The sequence below is a fragment of the Bombyx mori genome, chromosome 20 (genome assembly GCF_030269925.1).
Source record: "Bombyx mori chromosome 20, ASM3026992v2".
NCBI lineage: Eukaryota > Metazoa > Arthropoda > Insecta > Lepidoptera > Bombycidae > Bombyx > Bombyx mori.
Genome location: NC_085126.1, coordinates 1,449,359 through 1,467,627, shown reverse-complemented (window position 1 = coordinate 1,467,627; position 18,269 = coordinate 1,449,359). Strand labels below are relative to the sequence as shown.

At 38.6% G+C, this 18,269-nt stretch overlaps 1 protein-coding gene across 2 annotated transcripts in view; it reads left to right on the top strand.

Annotated features, from left to right (window-relative positions):
• Positions 1-3,810: 3,810 nt before the first annotated feature.
• Positions 3,811-18,269, top strand: part of LOC101737024 (long-chain fatty acid transport protein 4) — a 33,060-nt gene continuing 18,601 nt past the window's right edge. Inside the window, exons 1-6 of one of the 2 annotated variants that reach the window (XM_038018183.2) lie at positions 3,811-3,978; positions 8,351-8,617; positions 14,307-14,457; positions 15,100-15,337; positions 17,491-17,722; positions 18,021-18,222. In XM_038018183.2, the coding sequence (XP_037874111.1) occupies positions 8,403-8,617; positions 14,307-14,457; positions 15,100-15,337; positions 17,491-17,722; positions 18,021-18,222 (1,038 nt within the window). In that variant the 5' untranslated portion in view covers positions 3,811-3,978; positions 8,351-8,402. The remainder of the gene's footprint in view (positions 3,979-8,350; positions 8,618-14,306; positions 14,458-15,099; positions 15,338-17,490; positions 17,723-18,020; positions 18,223-18,269) is intronic. The other variant, XM_062674239.1, reaches the window with a different exon arrangement.

The window sequence follows — 18,269 nt, the reverse complement described above, 5'->3', positions numbered from 1 at the left end:
AATGCGGCCGATGTAGAAATGATATTTATTCTGCAGAAAAGAGCTATACGTGCTATTTATAACATGCACTCAAGGGAATCCCTGAGGGAAAAATTTAAAGAAATTAAAGTTCTCACTATGCCATCCCAGTACATCTTTGAAAATTTGATGTATGTTCGTAAACATATTGAGGAGTTTCCTAAGATGTCGGACATACATAATAGAAATACTAGGAACAAACACAAGCTTGTTGTGCCGATGAGTAGGTTACATAAGATACGAAATTCATTCGGGTGTTTGTCTGTGCGCCTGTACAACAAAATCCCACAAGATGTTCAGAACCTACATATACATAGGTTTAAGAAAACTATTAAAGAACATCTGTGCAATAAAGCTTACTATAAAGTCAATGATTATCTAGAAGATTGCACAAAGTGGGAATGAGTTGCTCGCTCCGGGAATTTCAATATTGTAAAATTGTTATGTTATAATTACTTATTGTAATATGAATATTTAAAAAAAAAAAAAATATTTAAAATAAAAATAAAAATCTAATATTAAAAAAAAAAAAAACATGCCCGCTGAGTTTCTTGCCAATTCTTCTCAGGACGGAGGCTAATTCTTGTGAATTGGCGGTAATTCTTTTGACGTTCAACAAGTATGTACTTTCATTTATGTTGAATAAAACTTTTTTGATTTGATTTGATTTGATTTTGATTTGATTTGATTTGACTGCTTCGCGGCAGTGGCTCTGTGTAATATGGCCTTTAGTTACGTCGTAGTACCTGAAACAAAGGGGTTATCGAACTCCCAAATACAGGAGTTTTTTCATAAGAGAAAGTATTAAATTTATTTTATAAAATGCTATGTTTAATTTGTAGTCTTTTTAAATAGTTTTAAACCGCTACCGAAGAATTGATCGCCATGTAAATGCCAAACCTTTTGTCTTTTATTGTAACAAGGAGTACTATTATACTCTTCAAATCGCACTAGATATAGATATCTTCGCCTTGTAAACCTTTCATTAATAATCGATTTAAAATCACTAATTAGATATTTAACTTGAGATTTTGATCTCATTCTATAAGTGATAGGTATACTGTAAGCCTGGGCCGGTAGCTAAAACGCAACAGCTCATTTCTGCCGCCAAGCATAATTCAACTATTTATGCACTAATTTTTGCGTAGCTCGTGTTTGAATGTATAATATAATTGTTTAATGTATATCTATATATATAAAAATGAATTGCTGTTCGTTTAGTCTTGCTAAAACTCGAGAACGGCTGGACGGATTTGGCTAATTTTGGTCTTAAATTATTTGTGGAAGTCCAGAGAAGGTTTAAAAGGTAGATCAATATGAAAATGCTCGGAATGAAATAAAAATAACAATTTTGGTTTTCCTTTGATGTGTCCCCCCCCCCCCGTCGGACGGATTCCTTTTGTTTGTTTTAAGTTTATTTTATACAAAAGCTTAGGTCTTTTATTTATCGATTGAGGCACTACGAAGTCTGCCGGGTCAGCTAGTTGTGAATAAAATTATAAGTTAGATTCATTTCGTTATCGTATTGTTTTGTCGTATAGTTGTAAGGAACATTGTGTACAAATCCAGCACATTTGCCTTGCTTAGTCGTGCGCACATGGCTTGTGTTGCAAGCCAGATTTTGTTTCTTTTTACTTGTGTTTTTTTTATGTATCTTTTTAGGCTGTGCCAAGGTTCAAATATCACAAACCGGTACCAATTTTAGTGATGAAATACGTACATAGCACTTGTTACAAGGAGTTTCCATAATGGAGGTGTATATAAGTGACGTAATGAAATGAAATTTCTGCCGGAAAGCAGTTTCGGTTTGAGGGCTGGAACAGCTGAGCAATACAGTTGAGCTTTTATCCTCGCGTCTAGGGCGCACACGCTGTGACGTCAGCTGGCTTTAGTAACCAAGTCATCAAGTAATCAAGCAAGTAATCAAGTTGTCGTGGTCTACAGGATAAGACGTCCAGTGCCTTCATGTTGAGCGATGCACCGGTGTTCGGATCCCAGGCGGGTACCACTTTTTCTAATGAAATACGTACTCAACAAATGTTCACGATTGACTTTCACGGTGAAGGAATAACGTCGTGTAATAAAAATCAAACCCGCAAATTTATGATCTGCGTAATCACTGGTGGTAGGACCTCTTGTGAGTCCGCACGGGTAGGTACCACCACTCTGCCTATTTCTGCCGTGAAGCAGTAATGCGTTTCGGTTTGAAGGGTGGGGCAGACGTTGTAACTACATTGAGACCTTAGAACTTATATCTCAAGGTGGGTGGCGCATTTACGTCGTAGATGTCTATGGGCTCCAGTAACCACTTAACACCAGGTGGGCTGTGAGCTCGTTCACCAATCTAAGCAATAAAAAATAAAAAACAGTGCATTAATGATTAATATAATGTTAGTTAGATTAAGTACATGACCAATCAGAGGCAAAGTGAAATTAAATCCAATAAATAGGGAAAGGTTTTTACTTGAAGCCAAAGCCCCTCTGGTGGAATCAAAACACAAATGATTAACAAATTTTACGAATGCGAGCTATCTTTTTGTTAATCAATAAAAGAAACCATCAGATTACTGATAAGAAAAATATGCCAGATGCTCTTTTTTCGGCTATCCAAATTGATAAAACCCCGTAAACAATGAATGCGCAGACGAAACTGTTCCTTAACCTCAGGGACATAAAGAACATTCTACCAGAAACCCACTATGGAAACGTCGTTGACCTCAAAATCAGTTTCGCTTATAACGATCGAACAAACTTACATTTTACCGTTGAATTTTCATTATCTAGAACATTTATTGGAATCAGCTTCGAATTTAAATGCAAAAATGACTTTGTAATAACATTGAATGAATTTAAGACTTAAATTGTTCATATATAAGGCGCTATTGTGGTTGGCACTTATGTTGTTTCAAATCCATTGCGCATATAGTTAATATGGAGTTTCAATTTAATAGGTCCTAAGCAACTTGAGTTTTATGGTTTAATTTATCACGTCCAATTGGATGGTTTGAAGTGTTGGTATAGTGACTGTTGAAACTAGTTTAATATCTAGTACTCAAGATTATCTAGTATCAGTTTTTCGTGATACTAGATCTTCGAGATAGAGATATTTATTCGAGAATATTCGAGAAGACAGCGGCGCAGTTATGGTCTTTTGACGATTCCCACCGGCGCCTGTAGAAAATTTCTAACAGAAAGTGTGTATTTGGTGCAATTAGAATTGATGCGAGCTGTAATTGATGTAATGAGATTTATTTACGGAGGTTTAATATTATGAGAATAATAAAACCGTTTGACGAAGCAACTATTGAATATGATAATAAAATTAAAACCATTATTTTTAATCACCCGTATTAGTTCCTCATGTCACATAACCAGTGGTATTCAAACTATATGGACTCTGGAATCACTCAGATTTTAATTATATTTGTGATAGCAGTCATTTTCAGGTATTTTTTAAAATATCTATGCAATTAATGGGTTGTACTTCTATTCAACTTCTTATATATTTTCTGTGAATATTATGTTAAGTAAAAAGGTGGAAAATTAATTAATTCAATTTAATAAAGTATAAACTACAACCTAACATTTATTTATTTTCTGAAGAACTCGAGCGTAAAAATAAATTTACACCTTTGTTAACATCACACACAACGCCAAACGAACAAAAAAAAAAACAATTAAGTACATATTTGAATTTTGATAAATTAAAATAGACAAGTTTAAAAAAAATACCAGTTACGTTTTAATATCTGTTATTTTACGAACGTCCCTAGACACAATATCTATCAATTCATTAGTGTAAGAGCTGCTACACCCGTCCGTATGTCGTGCCACGGTCAGGCGGCGGGCCAAACAACTCAGTTCACTATCGTATTTGTAACGGATACAACGTGTCGTTAATAGCTATTCAAAAATAGCTATCGTAACGTTAAAACTAGCACATTGTTTATTTGTCTAGAGGTAAGTCAGCCTTTTGCTTTATTTATCTCTCAGCAATCAACTTTGTATCGTCTTAAACCAAATTGTCGTAGAAAAAACTATATCTCCACTGCAAGACATAAGATTTCACGGCTGCATAAGAATAATAAATAAAATTTAAGAGGAGACACTAGTGCATTTTAGCTGTTTACATAATAGGCTATGAATTTTAAATCGAGAAATATAACTGCTTTCGCACTGGCTGATTCTAAGTTAATCATCGAGTTAAATCTGGAATAGTTTGGGCGAATCCCTGAGTTCCATTAGGGTCGAACATTATTTTTATTTCTGATTGTAAAATCAAAGAACACCCACAGAAAGAATTTAGTGTAGACGTTAATGCTAATTATAAATCATCTATCGTATAATGATTTCGGCCTATTTTTGCTGAATCAATCATGCGTACCGGTTTCAAGGATCGGTTCAAGCTAGTTAGGCTTGTTAGGGTTGGAATTTCGATTCCATGTCTTAAAGTGCCTATCCACGTTTGAACTGGTTTTTTTTATTGCCATTGTATGCAGACGAGCATACGGCCCACCTGATGATGAGTTGTTACCGTTGCCCATGGACTTCAACAATGCTAGGGAGAGAGCCAAGCCGCTGCCTACTGTGCTGTCTACGAACTCTGGTAATCCCTTAATACTGGTTGAACCGCGAGGTCTTCTGTCTACTGATGACAATAACAAACTAGATAGGGTAAACCCCCCATTGGGGTCATATGACCCCAATATCAAATCCAAATCCGAAATGTACCAGAGAATATTATTAAGTTTACTAAGATTTTGTTAACTTCAGAAGTGGACAATAATATTTTTTTAGGTAAAATGGCGGTACTGATGGCCAAATCGCCTGGCAACCGCTTAACCGAATCCGGTTCGGATGAAAGGTCGTTGTCAGGATGTGTCATTTAAAATACTCTAAGGACGCTCCGCAGCGATCCATTTAAGCCCCATTTCGATCCATTTAAACTATAAAGTTGACACATAAAGCGGTTCAACCATTTGCTGTTTGAAGAAACATATAAAAATAATTGACTTTTTATTTAGTTCTTTTTATTGCTTTGATGGGTGGACGAGCTCACAGCCCACCTAATGTTAAGTGGTTACTGGAGCCCATAGACACCTACAACGTAAATGCGCCACCTGCCTTGAGATATAAGTTCAAAGGTCTCAGTATAGTTACAACGGCTGCCTGACTCTTCAAACCGAAACGCATTACTGCTTCACGGCAGAAATAAGCAGGGTGGTTGTACCTACCCGCGCGAACTCACAAGAGTTTCTACCAACAGTATAAAGTAACTTACTTGTCTTCTGCTTTCTTTTAATATAACTTAATTTTATTATCAGTGAAGGATGTCTGAAAGTATACGGAATTATTTTCGGACATCGGAGGCATGGAGTCGAACATCTAAGATTTCAATTGGAACTTGTTTAGTTCAATTCAAGACATTGGTTCTTATGTATTTGATATCTCTGTAACCGTTGAGGATATAATTTTTAATTAGTCACATAAAATATGTTTGTACTAAACAAAAAGATCTTTCATTGGCTGTCTAAAGAATAATTTGGTTATTTGGAGATCCCGGCCATTTGCGAAACTACACGATAAGTATCTTTGATAGATGAGGTTAAACTCTCATCTGTTATGTAATGGTTGTCCTACCTTTCCAAACGGTATCGGTATCATAACTGTATCGTGGCAGGATTAGGAAGGATCGCCTCGAAGACTCCGTCGGCTGGGCGTCCTTGGGGTGAGCCGCGCTGTCTGGTTGTAGTGTTGACCGTGGTAACCCCCCTACCTCATCCGGGTTCTGGCCTCGGAGGGGATCGGACGTCGGGTGTAAGAGTGCAGGGGAGTCGTTTAGTGGGTGGGCCCTCAAATTCCTTGAGCCCGCGGTCTGCTCTCCACACCTGCAGATTGTTGAGTCCCACATACACCGCGCGCCCCTTACGCGCGGGTACCTCGTAGGAGGTTAAGCCCCCGGCCCGGAAAAAAAAAGGATTAAGTAGGATGAATCTACCTGGGTGAGGCCGCGCGGCGCGCTACCAGCACTCTAGCGCGCTGCCGTGGAGTGAATAGAGCGACCGGTCGACGGTGTATCGCGTCCCGACCCGGCAGGCTGGTTCTGGTCCAGCGGGGTATTCCGGGACACCAGCGGCACCGTCTGGGCGGCCCGACGGGCTGCCGTACCGAGACGGCCGACGTTTCAGAGCCTTCGATTCGCCTCGAAGGCTCCGTCGGCTGGGCGTCCTTGGAGTGAGCCGCGCCGTCTGGTTGTAGTGTTGACCGCGGTAGCCCCCCTACCTCATCCGGGTTCTGACCTCGGAGGGGATCGGGCGTCGGGTGTAAGAGTGCAGGGGAGTCGTTTAGTGGGTGGGTCCTAAAATCCTTGGGCCCGCGGTCTGCTCACAACACCATGCAGATCGTTGAGTCTCACATACCCCGCGCGCCCCTTTTGCGCGGGGACCTCGTAGGAGGTTCGGCCCTCTACCCGAAAAAAAAAAAAAAAAAAAAAAGGATGAATCTACCTTTATAGGTTTGCAATTCGCCCTAACAGCACCGTCTGCTAGTCAAAGGCAATAAAAAAGCAACTGTCGTGATAATAACAATGTTAATATATTATATCCTCGCATTGATTGAGATAACGCTTGACCACGAAGCTACTCTAGACATTATCAAGTAGTAAGGCTTACAAATTTATCTGTCACTTTATCAGAATTTATTACTATGTCGACAAATACCGATGTCGGACTTTGTCTTCGTAGAAATGAGAATATTAACACGGCCTAGTAATTACGATTATTTTTTTTCATTTTTTGACGTGACAACGTCTTATAATTCGGTGGAGCCGGCTGCACGCACGAAAAAACATGGTTCATGCGGCGTTACCTCGCTCTGAGGCGTTCCATTTTTCCAAGGCTTGAAGTGCAAGCGAGAGCGCGCAACGAGCGACAAAGAGGCACAATCGGCCTCCGCGTTCGACATCTGTCTCTCTCCTACTTGAGTTAGCGATGCATCCTCGTGGACAGCTGCTATACAATAATTCATTTACATGTTTTAGTCAAGTATGAAGTTGAGTGAAAAGTGAATGTGGTATCAATTGTTTATAGCAACGATAATTGTGATAATTGAAAAAAGAAACCATTCCATCAGTATTTTCTTATGACGTTGTCACGTTCAACTATAGTCAGTAAACGATTTTACAGACAACCGATTTTTTTCCCTACCTATTTTAGTAACCTCGAGGGGTCATGTTAGATTCACGGAGCGAGTAAGTAAACTCACGGATCTCTAACCTGAGGACGTTGCTAACACTGGCCCTAGCAAGAGCAGTGCTCCGCAGAGTCTACCCCCAGATCGGAAACAACGAAATTAATTGTACTGATCTAAGCTATAGCATAATTGAAAATTGGGTTAAACTTTACGAATGTTCTGTTTGTTCGATCCGAACCCAGCGCCCTCGTGGCAGCCTAGGGCTCCGTAAATCAACACGAAGTGCCCGTCGAACATGTGCCGCGATCCGCGGCGCCGTATGTACTATTTTAACAAAATATCATCTGATCACTCACCGGAACCGACGACCTCGTCGTCTCACGCCGTATCACTTATGGAGAAGGGTTTAGGGACGAAATGGATAAGGATTAGTGATAATGCAAACCGTTACCGTAGACCGTCACATATGCGGGTATCGTCCTGTTCGAGAAACAACACAAAGAGACAGATGTCAAATCGCGAAAGCACCGTCAAATCGCGACCCGTGTTGCCGTGGTAAAAATTCAAACACCAGCGGATTGGTTTGGAACACTGCTTAATAATAAAAATAGGTTTTTTTTAAGTTATAAAACATTAAAATATTTTCTTCGATTTTGATGATTCGCAGATATTATTATAACTATTTTTGCGGCTTAATCTCTGGTTTTTTTAATTCAGCTACGGCTGCCGTCGTTGTTGTCAAGTCGAAGTCAGTAAATTCACAAAGCTTAGGTTAGCTATGTAAGTTCCCGTTCGGCGGTGTATCGCGTTCCGACCCGGCAGGCTGGTTCTGGCCCAGCGAGGTATCCCGGAACACCAGCGGTATCGCCCGGACGGCCTGGTAGGGCCGCCGTACCGCGGAGACTGGCGTCGTTGGTCGTCGACTATTGCCTCGCCGACCCGTCGGTCGGGCGTCCTCGGGGTGGCGCCGCATGTCTGGTGGTAATGTTGCTCGCGGGACCCCCCTACTCTGACCGGGTTCTGACCCTGGACGGAGATCGGACGTGTAAGAGTGCAGGGGAGTCGTTTAGTGCGGTAGGGTCCTAAAACATACTTGTCAAAAAAAAAAGCTGCTTATAAAAACTTAACTTCGCACTTTTAGAATTCGGGTGTAAAAGATATGCACCAGATCAAATAGAATCTCAAGTACCAGGATGTCAGAGAAGAGAGGGGTTCGATTTGAAGAGGCCGAGCGGTGTAAGGGGATTATCCTCACGTCCATAGCGCTGACAACAGCTGGACTGGGATGGCTTCTACGCGGCTCTCCGACCATGATGAGCGCTGTTGCGACGCTGGGAGCTTATCTATTGACCGGTGATAGATACCAATGGATTTACCTTTGGAAGAAGACGCACAAGAGGGATTTTCTGTGAGTATTCTTTTTTTTATTTATTTATTTCTTAGCTGGGTGGACGACTGTCGAGCCTTGAGATACAAGTTCTGAGGTCTCAAGTATAGTTACGACGGCTGTCCCAAACTTCAAACTGAAACACATTACGGCTTCAAGGCAGAAAAAGGCTGGGCGGTGCTACCTACCCGTGCGGACTCACAAGAGGTCCTACCACCAGTAATTACGCAAATTATAATTTGAATCCTATTTAGTTATTTGTTTTTATGTTGCCCTAATTAGATTATAATAATCACATCGAGTGTTGAGATTGTTCAGGAGTTGCTCAAATTGTTTGCATGGTTTATTTTTCGATACGATTTAGTCGCATCTTGTAATAAAATGATGGTCGCAATTTTTTATTTTAGTTGTGTATCAGCCCGCCCGGGTAGGTAACACGATTCTGAATATTTCACATGCGAAACAATTTTGCGGTGTTTTACACATTACAGCTTCAAGCTTTGGTCTGTTTGAAGAAAGAAAAAGCCAGATAGATTTATGGCAAAATTGATGTAATAATATACACAAATAAAGTTACAATTAGCGTGTTTCAAGTGCCTTCCGAATTCTGTTGTCGATTAGCGATTGAAATTAATTGTTACGGGTGTGAATCAATAAATAAATAAAACTATGAATCTGTTGTTGTACTAGCAAAAATAACACGGGGCAACACCAAATTTGATTTTGTTTGCAAAGCATAAAATTTCGACATTTTAGATCTTAATTAGACGAAAAAAAATACATGGCATGAAACAGTTTGCTTTTGAACTTTAATAAATTGACCACATATGAAACATTTATTAATTAATTTATTACTAGTGGTAGGACCTCTTGTGAGTCCGCACGGGTAGGTACCACCACCTATTTCTGCCGTGAAGCAGTAATGCGTTTCGGTTTGAAGGGTGGGGCAGCCGTCGTAATTATACAGATACCTTAGAACTTATATCTCAAGGTGTGTGGCGCATTTACGTTGTAGATGTCTATGGGTTCCAGTAACCACTTAACAACAGGTGGGCTGTGAGCTCGTGCACATACCTAGGCAATAAAAATAAAAAAAACAAAATGCATCAGCATCGTATTTACACTTCCGTGACATTTTAAGTTTCTCTGGGCTTGTACAAAATACCTGATCTTTGTTTATGACTCGAGTGCCATCCAGTGGCACTGTGTAAACGTAAGCCCCCACTCTCATAGCGCGGTTTTTTTGAAAGTATTAAAATTAATAAAAACAATTGAAAAATGAGTATTATTACTATAACTATCACAAAAGCAAAGTTTATACCAAAAAAAGGTATTTTATTTTCGTTTTTGTGAATAATTAACCGGAAAAACCTAGTAAAAACGTTAGGACAAATTTTAATAATGAATTTTTTTTTTATAGAGTTGTGATAATCTGTAAAAAAATATTTTTATAGCGGACAGCGGATACGAGCCGTTGTTTTAAAACAAGACTACTTTAAAGATATTATTTTTCATTTACGTGTCGGATGAATGTCCGATGGTTTACAAACAATGTCCGTTGAATAGCGGACTTCGGCACCGCGGCGGTATTTGTACTAGGGCCGCAATGAATGAGTGGTTCGTGTCTCAGACACTTGACACCTCTTCTGACCTTTGTTATCCTGGTATCGACGGACTGTCTTCATTACTTTACCTACTATATCTATCTATTAATAATATGAAACAGAACGAATGTGTGTGTGTGTGTGTGTGTGTGTGTGTATTTTGAAATTAATTTAAATATTCGTTTGCAAAATTAAATCAATTTTAATGTGAAACAAAATTAATTACTTAGTTTTTGTTCAAAAGATCACGGTCGTCAACTATATTCAAAAAAGTCGTCCCACGATTATAGGAAATTGTGAGAAATAAATTCATATCTTTTTTAATTTTTTTTTTTGTTAATTTTGAGTTTTAAGTGTCTTCAAAAATTCGTTCGCTTTAATGGGAATTAATTTCAATTAAATAAAATTATATATATTACGTATGTATATACTGTACTCCTTCTACCAATATCAACTGTTTGTTTAACAAATAATTTCTTCAATTTTTAGTATGACCTGAATACCCAATACCGTCTTTACCATAAGGGCACAGGGGGCCCCGAAAGACCGACAATTTCTCTCACACGTTTATTCTCAAAACATTTTTGTCGGGCATATTACACTTTTTTCACAAATCAGTAATCAGAAGGTATTTACAAGGCATATACTATACCTATAATAGAAGATTTTTTCAACAGAAATCCCGAAAGAAACCGTTATCGAAATCGTAACCAAAAACCAGCAGCATTCTAATATCATTAATGACATATTATATCATACTGTATTTGATTACCTATACTAAATGGTCTCGTACTCAGTAAAAAAATGTTATTATAATTCGCTTTTTTTACTTTCCAAAAGGGCCTCAAATTCTTGTGTGCCCAAGGGCCCCATCCTAGTTAAAGACGTCCCTGTGAATACCATACTGCAATGAATAATAACAAAAAGAAACGTCGGTGGTTAGACGTCTTGTGAGCTCGCGCGGGTAGGTACCATCACCCTGCCTATTTCTGCCACGAAGCAGTATAGAGCTTTCTCTTCCAGACAACCATCAGTTGGACAAGAATCAATTGGAAACAAATTACACACGGTGTACCTATCGATAGAAATATACATATTATTATACACACACATAGATACACGTTTGAGGTAGGCAGCGGCCTGGCTCTGCCCCTGGCATTGCTGAAGTCCATGGGCGACGGTAACCACTCACCATCAGGTGGGCCGTATGCCCGTCTGCCTACAAAGGCAATAAAAAAAAAATTCAAACTTTTTTATAAAAATGAAACCTATTTTTTTATAATTTAGGTAATTTCTCTTATAACTTTGGCTGTAACTGTGTGACTTCTATGCTCATCCAAACAAAAAAGATATACATATTTTATACAAAAATAAATTATGATGATCGCTTGAAATGCGTACGGACGTACATTGTCAATAAATTGTAGTCTATATATCCTGTCTAAATTCAATGTAGGTCCATTATTCCTAACTGTAATATTCCATGCCGCATTAACGACAGTCTGAACGCCGGATACAGTTGATAGATCTATTGTAGGAGGCAAGGTGTCGCCGGCAATTGCTGGTTGGACCTTGGTCTCTGATGAGCGCCTGGTACCTAATGGCACCGTAATAGGTGCTCTGAGTACCGGGGGATATGTTCTCTTTGTTATTTTAACGCAGTATCTATGTATTAATACGTGAAGCAAAAACTTTGTACCCCTTTTTACGAAAATTGCACGGACGGAGGAGTATGAAATTTTCCACACTTATAGAGAATATAGAGAAGGAGTGCAGATGGTAATAGTTTTCTAATTGTGCATAATAAACACATTGAATCAATAAAAAGAAACACTCATTAGAATCACTTTTTTTTTTTTTATTGCCTAGATGTGTGGACGAGCTCACAGCCCACCTGGTGTTAAGTGGTTACTGGAACCTATAGACATCTACAATGTAAATGCGCCACGCACCTTGAGATATAAGTTCTAAGATCTCAGTATAGTTAAAACGGCTGCCCCACCCTTCAAACCGAAACGCATTACTGCTTCACGGCAGAAATAGGCGGGGCGGTGGTACCTACCCATGCGGACTCACAAGTGGTCCTACCACCAGTAGGACAACCACCAGTAGGTAGTTGACACAACACATGTATATTTAAACTCTTAGCTTATTGTAAAACTTTTGTTATTATTTAAAGTATGTGGTCAAATTGGGAATAAATTAATAATGTTTGTCTATAGAGTAGTCTTTGCGAAATCTGTGTTTAAAGAAGTATAATAAATAGTCTTTGACAATAGAACCAATTTTAATGTTCAAACTTATAATTTCAAATAATTATAGTCGAATATCGACTACTGGGAGACCACTAGTGTGGAATAAATTCTTATAGTAGTAGTAAGCTTCGGATATCTGCAATTATTATTTTATTTTAGGCAAGATATATTCTACCATCTAACCAAGGGTATTGTAAAGAGTTTTGCGGTAGGCGCATTCCTTTTTGAGAAAAAGAGAAAAATAATAATAATATATGTGTTCATATGTATACAAACACACACAGTATAATATATTCATACATATACATGCAACATATTATAATAAAATATCATAATCAAAATATATAAATTACGAATTTGTATAAATATCCTCATACATATAAAATCATATACCTATTTACACATTATATAATAATTTAACAAATTAATTAGGCATAAAAATATAATAATATGTACACAGTACATATATTGGATAGAAAATACCAACACACTAGGCTGCAAGTCTAAATATTAGATGTTACAATTATTATTATAACTAATTACTATTCTGCCTTGAATCTTGATTTAGTATGAAACTGTAAAAAGACGTGCATAATTACGCAAATGATTTAATAATGTGACAAATTCCCATTGTTTGATGTACATGCCTTATTATAGCAGTAAATAATATAACGCGATTTCCCCTAAGTATGATTGTATTATTTATTGAATGATTGGCTCCAGCCGACATACATTGAGTGGTTACTTCTTGTGAATTTATGATTGCCTGGTATTTGAGGAAATTTAATATTAAAGACTTATTCGGTTTTATTTTGTTCGGCCGTGATGGTCCCGGTGATTCATCATCATCATCAGCCCACAGACGTCTACTGCTGGACTTAGACTTCTCCCAAGCTACGTCACAATGACCGGTCCTATACAGCCCACATCCGAGCAGGTTCCCGCGACCTCTAGCAGGTCGTTGGTCTCCGACGTGGAAGGCTAACGCTACGTTTTCCGATGCGATTTGCTTAGCTTCGATTTGCTTCGAGAAAATGTTCCCTGCCTTAACATTAATGGTATTCACCATTTCATAAATAATAAAAAACTTCAGAGGTGTCAAGGGACACCCGGATGGAACGAAGTTCCTTTCGATTAATTAGTGAAGGAATTGTAATTTTTTTTTAAGTTTTAATAATAAATTACGACATTATGAAGAAGAAAAAAACAATACTATGAACTAAATTACTATTGTTGAAACGCTATCTCGAGAAACTGTACTCATTACGCGGACCAATCGGATACGAGCAATGTCACGCGATAAGCGCCTACACGTTGATTGGTCAGAATGACGGATCTAAAAAGTATCGTGACAACTTTTCGTAAAAATTTTTTCCGTCTAGCCCCCTTTCACAACGCGCGATAAGGAACTTCGTTCCAACTGGTAGTTAGACATCTTATAAGCGGTAATGCGTTTCGGTTTGAAGTGTGAGGGACTGAAGAAAAATCAACGTGATTAATCCAAGTGCTATAATCAAATTCAAAGATTTCATTTGCTTTTTTAAAAACAAAACCGTAAAAAGAATACACTTAAACTTCAACTTTGTGTTTCTGCTTTCTCATCACTACATAGTATAAAACAAAGTCGCTTTCTCTGTCCCTATATCCCTATGTATGCTTAAATCTTTAAAACTAAGCAACGGATTTTGATGCGGTTTTTTTAATAGATAGAGTGATTGAAGAGGAAGGTTTATATGCATAATAACATCCATTAAATAGTGGAGAAATCAATAATAAATTACAGTTTCCGAAGCGAAGCGAGGGCGGGTCGCTAGTTTTAAATAAACTTACGGTAGGTATGTATTCTTTCAGAGGTCTAAGGGTACTGTTAGCGACAATGTTCAGGATATGGCGTTGGGAAAAACAAGGCCAGTCAGTGGTGTCAAGGTGGGCGGAAATAGCGAAGCTGTATCCGGAAAAGAAGGCTTTTATCATGGGGGACAGGGCTCTCACCTTTCGTCAGGTAAATATTCGCCGCAAGATGTAATCTTTTAACATCCTAAACAAGGGGTTTTATAAATCAATCATACATCGTTGACAAATCTAACAAAACCTCCGTAAGTCTTTGCGATCTCAAAACTAAAAAAGTATGTTTCAATTTTGAGCCAAATTTTTACATCGGTTGTATGTCATATTATTATCTAATGTAGGAACGTAGATAACTAAGGATAGCGTTGATTAGAAAAGGTATTATCGGTATTCAAGGCCTAATCGGTATTCATCATGCCTAAAATTCTATTTAGATACATAAGATTCTACAGAGTCATAGGATTTAAACTATTATTTTAAAAATCCTCGAAGGCAAGCCAACATTCGGCCCACCTGGTAATAAATTTCCTAATCGAGAAGACTCTTTTAGAGTTCATTAGATCACATGTGGTCACGCACGGAAAATTGAGGTTTGAGATGTTGACGTGATATTTTGAGGTCGCTGAAGGCATTCACGTTGTGATATTTATGAACTTCGGTATCCACTTAGATGGGCCTCGAAATCGCCTGTTTAGCTATAGCAATTAAGGAAAAGGTTGCTAGTTTATTGATCTTCATGTATAAAGGATAGTTCCCAAACTTGGGCGTGAGCTGTATTTATTTTTAATTTTTTTAGGGAGAAGACTTTAGTAACCGCATAGCCTGGTACTTCAAACGTCAAGGCTTCAAAAGCGGTGAGGTAATAGCTCTATTCATGGAGACACAACCAGAATACATCTTTGTGTGGCTAGGTTTAGCTAAAATGAAGGTCACGACTGCATTAGTGAATACAAATCTAAGAGGTCAACAATTGATTCACTGTTTGAGAATAGTTGGATGCAAAGCTGTCGTATTTGGCGATGAAATGGCGGACGGTAAGTTCTTAATGTTTATGATGACCTAGTACTTAGTACTGTTCTTGTGTATTTTTTTTCTGTAAAAGATTTTGTAAACTTCACAGTCAAATAATGCTTTTTTAATCTTTTTAATATTTATGAACCCTCTAGATCTTTTGTTATTACTGTCGGGAGCGGACAAGATGCCCACTTACCGCAGGTTGTGGACTGACTTTAGAACTCCAATATTCTATAGTTACTATTTTATTATTATTGTTAAAGAGAGGAGTAGACCTGACTTTAAGTGGTCACCAGGGCCCATTATCATCAACAATGTAATTGTTGTCACCTACTTTGAGACATGAGTTTTAAGTATCAGTTTTTAAGTACATCGGCTCTCTTTTACCCTCATCCTTCAAAACTTGCCTTAACACTAGTAATAACGCAAATTATAATTTTTGAGGCTTGATTTTTATTACACGGTGTTATTCCTTCACCGTGGAAGTAATTCGTGAACTTTTGTTAAGTACGTATTTCGTCAGCCGAAATTGGTAACTACTTTTGGGATTCAAACATCGGCACAGTCGCATCGCTAAATACGAATGCACCGGCCGTCTTATTCCGTAGGCCACGACTACTTTAAAACCATACAGAATTCGAAACATGAAATAAAAAAATAATGAAAAATGAATATGATGATTTGACGAAAACCGTAAAAGCAATTATGTCTGCGACCTGTGACTACGGTTGGTTAATTTGCACCTGATTAAATTTAATAATCGCCTTATTGTTGCCGCCGCTGACTACTTCCCAAATCGTGATCTTCTTACCGGGTCGCGATTCCAATCCGGTAGTAGATTCATTCGCGTAGCAGCTGCTCTTGAGTTGTTAGGTCTCCGAAGGCGGAGGAATTCGGGTACCTGTTAGCAAATCTCACCCTTCCTGGCTGAGCCTTTGCTCGCCCACCTGTCCTAGTGAAACTGGAAAGGCCTTCGGGCCACCAGTAATCCCTCAATCATAATAAAAACCTGATTAAATTACAACGCACTTATATAGACAAAAAAACAACTTGATTTACATTTGGCAGGGCATAATATAGTGAGCCCTAAAATCCCTGGGCCCGCGGTCAGCTCACAACACCATGCAGATCGTTGTCTCATATACCCCGCGCGCCCCTTTTGCGTGGGGATCTCGAATGAGGTTCGGCACCCTACCCGAAAAAAAAAACAAAAACAAAAAAGGGCGTATAGTGAGAGCGGGCAGGGCCTTCAATACCATCCTTGAACCTGCGGTCCGCTCCCAACATCGTCCATTATCGGATTGTCCAATCTCACATACCTCACACGCTCCCTAGCCGCGGGGACTTTGTATGAGGCTCGGTTCCTCCCCAAGAAATAAGGGTCAGAATCAGCTATTTCGCATTTGCCTCCCGTAAAGCAGACGTACATTCCAGTTCGGAAGATACAACAGCTGTTACAATATACTTATATATATATAAGAAACGGCAGAAATAAGCAGGGCGGTGGTACCTACCCGTGCGGACTCATAAGAGGTCCCACCACCAGTAATAATACAATTCAAATTTAACAACAATACAATTAAAATTTCGAAGTCGATAATCCAAAAACTATGGTATCTGCCTAAAGTCATCTAACCCGTGAATTTAAGTAGCCATTTATTTTAATTTCGAGTTTAAATTGTTTGTATTTAATTGTATTTATAAAAACAAAAATTCTGTACCAGTCACTGTAAGCCTTTGAAGGTGACATTAAATTTTTTTATTTTATTCCAATGACGTTTATCGTCTACTGTTTAAAATGCATTGCTGGCGTAATTAAAACAAAAGTGACGAAAAGTGACTTAATATTAAAGTGAAATTCTATTCTTCCAGCGAAATTTGTAAATAGTCCTAAACTGTAAGACCTCGATAGTACCAATGGCAAAGTTGATGAGCGAGGGTGACCAAACGCAGTTGGGTGTGTTTTAGCAATATTTAATGTGAGCTGTGGCCGCAAAACGCCATAAAATATAAACGTTTTATTTGAGGCAAAAAGGCATTTCATGTTGGCGCGAAAATATATTCTACTCCAACTTATGTTAATTTATTCGCATTTAAAAACAGACGCAGACTTTGGTTTAACCGAAACTTGTTGAATTATTTATATATTCAATTAATAACTTCTTTGTTTCAGCTATAAAAGAAATTCAGAGCGAAATCCATGACATGCCTCTCTTTCAATTCAATTCGCCAGAGAGAGACGGCAGTACAGTCTTACAAGATACAGTGCCATTAGCCGCTGAGCTAGAGGAAATGTCCTCTGAAACTTTTCCTATAGTGCCAACAAATCCAAGAGACACCTTATTGTATATTTACACTAGCGGAACGACTGGGTTTCCTAAAGCGGCCATTATAACAAATATCAGGTATACCTAATGATTGTCCACTCAAAATATTGTCGCAGTTCCTCCAATTAAAGCTTTCATGGAATTTGAGACTTGAACGTCATACCAGGGAAGAGAATCAAAGTCTTGTTGCACCACGCACCACTAGACAAGGCATTAAATAAAAGGCATTTATCTTGTGCACTATATCTGCTTAGTAAAATTCCCTGGTACGAAAAGATCTTCAAACGCTGGCGATGATTCTTATTTGGAATTCATTTGATTTCATTAATTATAAATCAGATGGCCGTTGTACAATAATCCATCAATCTCCTTTCAGATTTCTCCTAATCCCTCTAGGAGTATTTACATCGGTTCGACTTTCTCCGGCGGACGTGGTTTACGATCCACTACCGTTGCACCACACGGCTGGTGGGGTCCTAGGGGCTGGGCAAGCAATAACCCAAGGCTGCACCGTGGTGCTGAGACGGAAATTCTCAGCCTCCAACTATTGGAGTGATGCAGCGAAACATGGATGCACTGTAAGTTGGAGTAATATTTATTTTGTTTTTGTTTGGAAGGAATTTTC